This window comes from Cynara cardunculus, assembly GCF_001531365.2.
Source record: "Cynara cardunculus var. scolymus isolate 2C chromosome LG 11, CcrdV1, whole genome shotgun sequence".
Taxonomy (NCBI): Eukaryota; Viridiplantae; Streptophyta; class Magnoliopsida; order Asterales; family Asteraceae; genus Cynara; species Cynara cardunculus.
Genome location: NC_037538.1, coordinates 4722126 through 4728320, shown reverse-complemented (window position 1 = coordinate 4728320; position 6195 = coordinate 4722126). Strand labels below are relative to the sequence as shown.

Sequence of the window (6195 nt, the reverse complement as noted above, 5' to 3'; positions counted from 1 at the left end):
ACAATTTTTGTGATTCATGACATCGCTGCCTTCACGTCCCCTCGAGCATGGTAGATCAATTGTCAAAAGGACGAAATGACGTTACTCAAATAAACATGTTCAAGTTCGAATCATGGAGGAGACGGGCTTCAACCCCTCCACTAGTCTTAGACGGTGAGTCAACTTTGAAATGTCTACTCATATATGGTTTCTAGTGACGGGATCCATTTATGTTGTTTATTGTGAGACTACATGTACAATTCCTTGCGCATATACTTACTACTATGACTTTTGATATATCATCSGGGGTAGATTGTACATCAATGTGTGTATTTATAGATGGAGGTTCAAATGAGAACACCTTAATCTTATGAGAACACAAGAACACCTTTATTACATGTGATAATACGAGTGAGGAAACCTGGTGGTGTACGAACAACGTGTCCTGCGACTTAGGCCGTGCCAAAGGTCGTTTGCACTTATGATTTAGTATCATATGTGATGGTCTTGATGGATTATAGTATTATATCAAAAACATCTTTATCACATGTGATAATACATGTGAAGAGACTCAGTGGTTTAAGGCTACTAGGCCCACAACGTAGAGTTATTTATGTTAGTAGACATTTCTTGTACGTGAAAGTACAACGTATATACGTAGAGTTATATATGGGAATATATAGAGAGAGTGACAGGGTTTGCTTCTTAATTTCAAGCCATCAAACTTTTGATTTGATCGCCGTTGAGAATGAGGAATTGGTGGTGCTATAACCACCGTCAAYCACCAGGTTCACCCCACTCACAAACTTAGCCTCATCGCTACCCAAATACAACGCMGCCTCCGCCACATCCTCCGGCGTCGGCACCACACCTTTCAAAGTGCCCGATGCACGTAACACTTCCTCCACCACCTCCTTCTCCATTCCCATCGCATTAACCAGCAGCGGCGTAGCAACCCCCCACGGTGAGATGCAGTTCACCCTTATTCCATATCGTCCTAGCTCCACACACAAATTCTTCGTCAACCCCACCACCGAGTGCTTCGACATCGTGTAGGCATACGACGTATCGCCGGCACTCACCGACACCAGACTTGCAGTGAACAGAATCACCCCACTCTGCGCCGGAATCATGATCCGAGCGGCGTGTTTGGCTCCCAAAAATGAACCAAACGCATTCACCTCAAAAACCCGTTTGAAATTTTCGATATTAGAGCCGAGTATCGTGCTATTTGGGTCGCCGGGKATGCCTGCATTGTTGAACATGATGTCTAGCTTTCCGTATTTGGAAACCGTGGTGTCCACGAGATTTTGAACATCGGAATCACTGGTAACATCACAATGAACATACATGACGACATTTCCCAGTTTAGAAAGTAGTTCCTCACAAAGGGAAGTTCCCCGTTCGTCTTGGACATCGGCGATCACCACTTTGGCGCCATGTTTRGTGWAAAGCCTCACCGTGCTTTCACCGAAACCGCTTGCACCACCGGTGACTATGGCGACTTTGCCTTGCAATCTGTAAGATTAATTAATATAGAAATTAATAAYTTACGATTAAAAATCAGTTTCATGAAATAAAAAAATGGGCATAYGAATGTTGATTCTTTACCTTTTGGCAGAAAGGGATGATAAAGAATTATTCATCTGCATGCTGAAGGACAACGTATGGTTGATGGGCCTTATTACATGAACGCTATGTATTTATATAAGGTCAGAACTAAAATATTTAGCATTTTAGTCGGGTCAGACCGGGCCAGTTATTGGTATCCCCGTCCCGAAACCAATAACTAAAACTGTTTTCGTAACCGCCCCCATCTCTGTCGGAAATCCCTGTTTGATCCCCGCGGGTTCTCCGATCCTTGTTGGGAACCCTTTAAAGGTAAAATTTCTCTTTTCTCATTAGTTTCCTCGTTCGCCCTTGGTTATACCTGAATCCGAAACTGGAACCGATCTGAAATAAATTACAATATGTTAATTTTCACAACTTAAAGTAAATTCCAAATTTTTTTGAAGATGCAAGTCTAAAAGTCTCAATTATAATTAAACCAATTACAAACATCTTATACTACAATATAAAAGTAAATAGAAATATACAACTACCATTATTATCATTTTACGACTAATCAAATAAACTAAATTTTTTCGTGAGTGTTTTAATGATATTATATATGTATATATATATGTATATAAATTAAAATTAATATATATATATATATATACATATCGGACAGGGACGGGACGGTGACCCTGTTAAAATCCTCGAATATGTCTCCGATCCTTRCCTCGCCCCCAATAAGATGTCCCCGAACCTAACATGAAAATTTTGATTTTCGGTTTTCACCATTAATTTCGGTTTTTTTTTGCCAATCTCTAAATTTATGTAAAATGAAATATTCTTTTACTCTATATGAGAGAACGGAGGTTTACAAAAAATCTAAAAAAAAGAAAAACCCAAAAATACTTCATCTACTAATTAATTGATTCGATGGGTGTATTTAAATAGCGATTACAACTTTATTTTAAATTAAAAAATCTGTCATCCCTTATTTTTTAAATCTAAAAAAAATACTAAATATAATCAAAATTCAAACAAAACAAAGTACAACAAAAAGACTTCATATGCGTTTTCATCCGTTTTGTTTTCTTCGTGTTTTTCCATAATTTATTTAGTGTTTTTTTAACCCGAACCTATGTATGTATGTATGCATGTATGTATGTATGTATGTATGTATGTATGTATGTATGTATGTATGTATGTATGTATGTATGTATGTATGTACGTATGTATAGAGTGAGAGAGGGTGGTTATGCATGTGTATATGTTATGCATTATCTAGAAGTTATGGACATGTGCAAACAAGAAATTAAAGTTGTTTCTTTGTTTTTATTCATGTGTAAATGTTATGCATATGTGCTAGACAAATTGCTTAAAAATTACTTGTATATACATATACATACCATTCAAATGTATGATTATCATAGTGCTCCTCAATCTTTCATTTTTTTACGTTTTTTCCTGAATCTGACCATTCACACACAMACACACACATCAACCTTGAAAAAGAAGCATCAAATAACCCATCCAAACCGTTAGATTGAGATGATCCAACTATGATTAAAAATGTGGTTATAATCACTTTCAAGAAATATCCCATCACTTTATTATCTATAATTTAACATCCATCTTTTTATATTTTTTATTCGTTTTTTTTATGGTTTTTCGATTATTTTTCCAACGTTTTGTTTTGATCTTTTAGCGATATTAAACAATTTTTCGATGGTGATTTTGTATCAAACATACAAATAGTGAATCTAAATTTTTTTAGCGTTTTAGAATTATATCAATTAATCGATTTATGAAAAATCATGAGTAATATTTATTAGAAAACACATAATTAAGTTGCATTAAAATAGAATACCTTTGTTCTATTTTTTTTTCCTGAAATTTATCCTTTTACGTTTACGACAAAACACATTAAAGAAAAAGTTATATATATATTTCAAGCATTAATATTTGGTTGTGAATTATTTCTATATATATATTTTTTAGAAATATCCATCGTTAAAGAGTCATTCGTCATAAAAATTGATGGGTAAATTGTTGGCGAAAAACTCAAATCAACGACATATTACCAAGTATTTTTTGGGTGAGCTTTATGAAAAAAAACGTTGGATTCTTCCGGAACCATTGATATTTTCTAGATGATCTGTCGATATTTTCGAAATCATTTGTTTCATCGTATTTGTTATAATACGATTCAATTTTTTTTCACAAACTTATAACATGTTTCTAAAATTGTATCAATTAAAGACATGATACAATTGATATCATATATATGACTCTGAAATAGGTTCACCAAATTAAAACAAAACAAAATGCATTTTATTTTAATACAATTTACCAAATTATATATTAAAGATTTTCAATATATTTTTTTAAAATTTAGTTTTATTAGAAATCAAACAATATATAATGTTGATATAGCACAGTTGTTGATCCATCGATAATCAAGTAATATCATACATTTTACTTCATCTTTTTACGGGGTTAACGTTGTTGTCTTTAGACGATCTCTAATCCAATTACTAAAAATCAAACATTAAAATCACTAAAAAAATTGTCGATCCATTGAACGCTCCAACCCAACTACAAAAAACAAACGCTAAAAAAATCAAAAACATCTTTAATATTATAATAATGATAATAATAATAAAATAATATATTTATGTATTATTGTACTATTTTATTAATACATAATAACTTTTGCAAGAAAATTTAATTAAAATAGTCATTTTTACCGGTTGGTCATTTTTTGCAGACCTGAGTGAGAAATGTAAATTCTTTTGTGGACCTGGATGAAAAATGTAATTTCTTTTTTGCGGACATGGGTAGAAAGTGTAGATTTTTTTTGTCTTTTAACTGGTTCCGCAATTACGAACGTGGGCGAACCTATGGCTATTTTGATAAACTGAGTGAAAATGACTAATAGATGAAATCAACCTTGAAAAATGACTATTTTAATAAATTTCTCCTTTTATAATCAATAAATAATTATCACTTGATATTTTTATAATTAATGAATCTATGTTATTGTGTTTAGTTTTTTATGCTATTTTCTTGAAATAAAATTGTAGCCAATATTAATTTTTTTTTAATAATTTTTTTCTAAATCTTTTTTATTTTGTTAAACATTTTATGATTATATATACATTCTATTTATGTATGTTCAAGTTTCATTAATCAAAATTGTAACAAAACTATTCACGTTCTCGTTTTTACTAGTTCTCATTTTTAATTAAAAAATGAAATTATTTAACTATAAATTACCCTTTATAAACACAAAATAACTTAACTCAACTTTATATATATATATATATATATATATATATATATATATATTGATCTTAAAAGAAAATAAAATATGAATATTTAATTTACAGAGGCCAATTTTTTTGATCTTCAAATATAAAGGCTAAAGTCTATAACTTCTATTTTTTTAGTGTTTTAGTGATAGATTAAGAAGAAAACACTTTTATTTTAGGCATTGTTTGTTTACTTCTTAATAGTTCTATTAAGAGGAGACATTTGAATCGTTAAAAGGTGAATCTTGTTTGACAAAAAAAGTATGTCTTTTAATAGTTCTAAAACCTTTTGAATGATTTTGTATCTTGGACCTCCTTTAACCATTCAACGCCCTAATTTCATTGTAAACAATTACCAAACAATTATATTTCATTTTGCACTATATCATGAGAGTATCTTAATCATTCACCACAAACCATTCAGCAACTTTCAAACAACCCCATAGTATTTTTAATGTCTTTAGGGGGTGAGTCGGAGATACTCTTACCGTGGTTTGATGAAAGTTGAAACTTAAAGAAATTTTGGTTTTCCTTTACTAGTAAATGATAATTTCTAATTATTGGCTTAATTTTTACACAAAATCCATTAATGGACAAATTGCATGTAAATTGAATATATTTTACTAGATTTCAAATATAAATCGCATACCTTTAAATTTATTTATAACATATTTTTACACACATTTTAGCAACAGATTTATTTCAAGTACTAAAATGAACCCCAAATATATATATATATATATATATATATATATATATATAAACACAAACTTAATATTAAAACTTTAAGGTGGCGTTTGTTTTTTAAGAGGTGCTGAAGTCTGAAGTCTGAATTCACTTCTGAATTTTAAGAGGTGGTGCTGAAGTCTGAAATCTGAATCAGTCAGACTGTTTGTTTTTACGTCTGAAATCTGAAATCTGAATCAGTCAGACTGTTTGTTTTTACGTCTGAAATCTGAATCAATTCATTTCAATTAAATTTAACTGAAATATCCAATCATTTAAACCATTTGTAAACTAYCATATACTTTTAACACATTCAAAAATTCAATTGAAATGCGTCAATTGATTCAAAACACAATAGAAAACAAAAATTCAATTGAAATGCCTTGCAAGACTTTTCAACCCTGAAGAATTTAGACCCTGTTCATATTTCCATCTTAAACATATTCCATCCTCCTAGACTCTCTTTATCAAACTTCAATGGCTTCCACTTCTTCTTCCTTTACCGATCATCTTTATGAAGCATTAGATCGAGCAGGATCTCACACTTTTAGGGATAATGATGAAATCAATAGAGGTGAAGAGCTGAAGCCGGAAATCGAGAGAGCAATCAGAGCGAGATCGAGAG

The 6195-nt window shown here is 31.3% G+C and overlaps 1 protein-coding gene across 1 annotated transcript; it reads right to left on the bottom strand.

Moving 5' to 3' along the window:
* Nucleotides 1-600: 600 nt before the first annotated feature.
* LOC112522273 (secoisolariciresinol dehydrogenase-like) lies at nucleotides 601-1631 on the bottom strand. The gene is made up of 2 exons (XM_025131395.1): nucleotides 1591-1631; nucleotides 601-1497 (listed from the first exon to the last, which is right to left on the bottom strand). Exons 1-2 carry the CDS (start codon nucleotides 1629-1631, stop codon nucleotides 699-701), a joined length of 840 nt encoding a protein of 279 aa, XP_024987163.1. The 3' UTR covers nucleotides 601-698.
* Between the last annotated feature and the right edge of the window lie 4564 nt (nucleotides 1632-6195).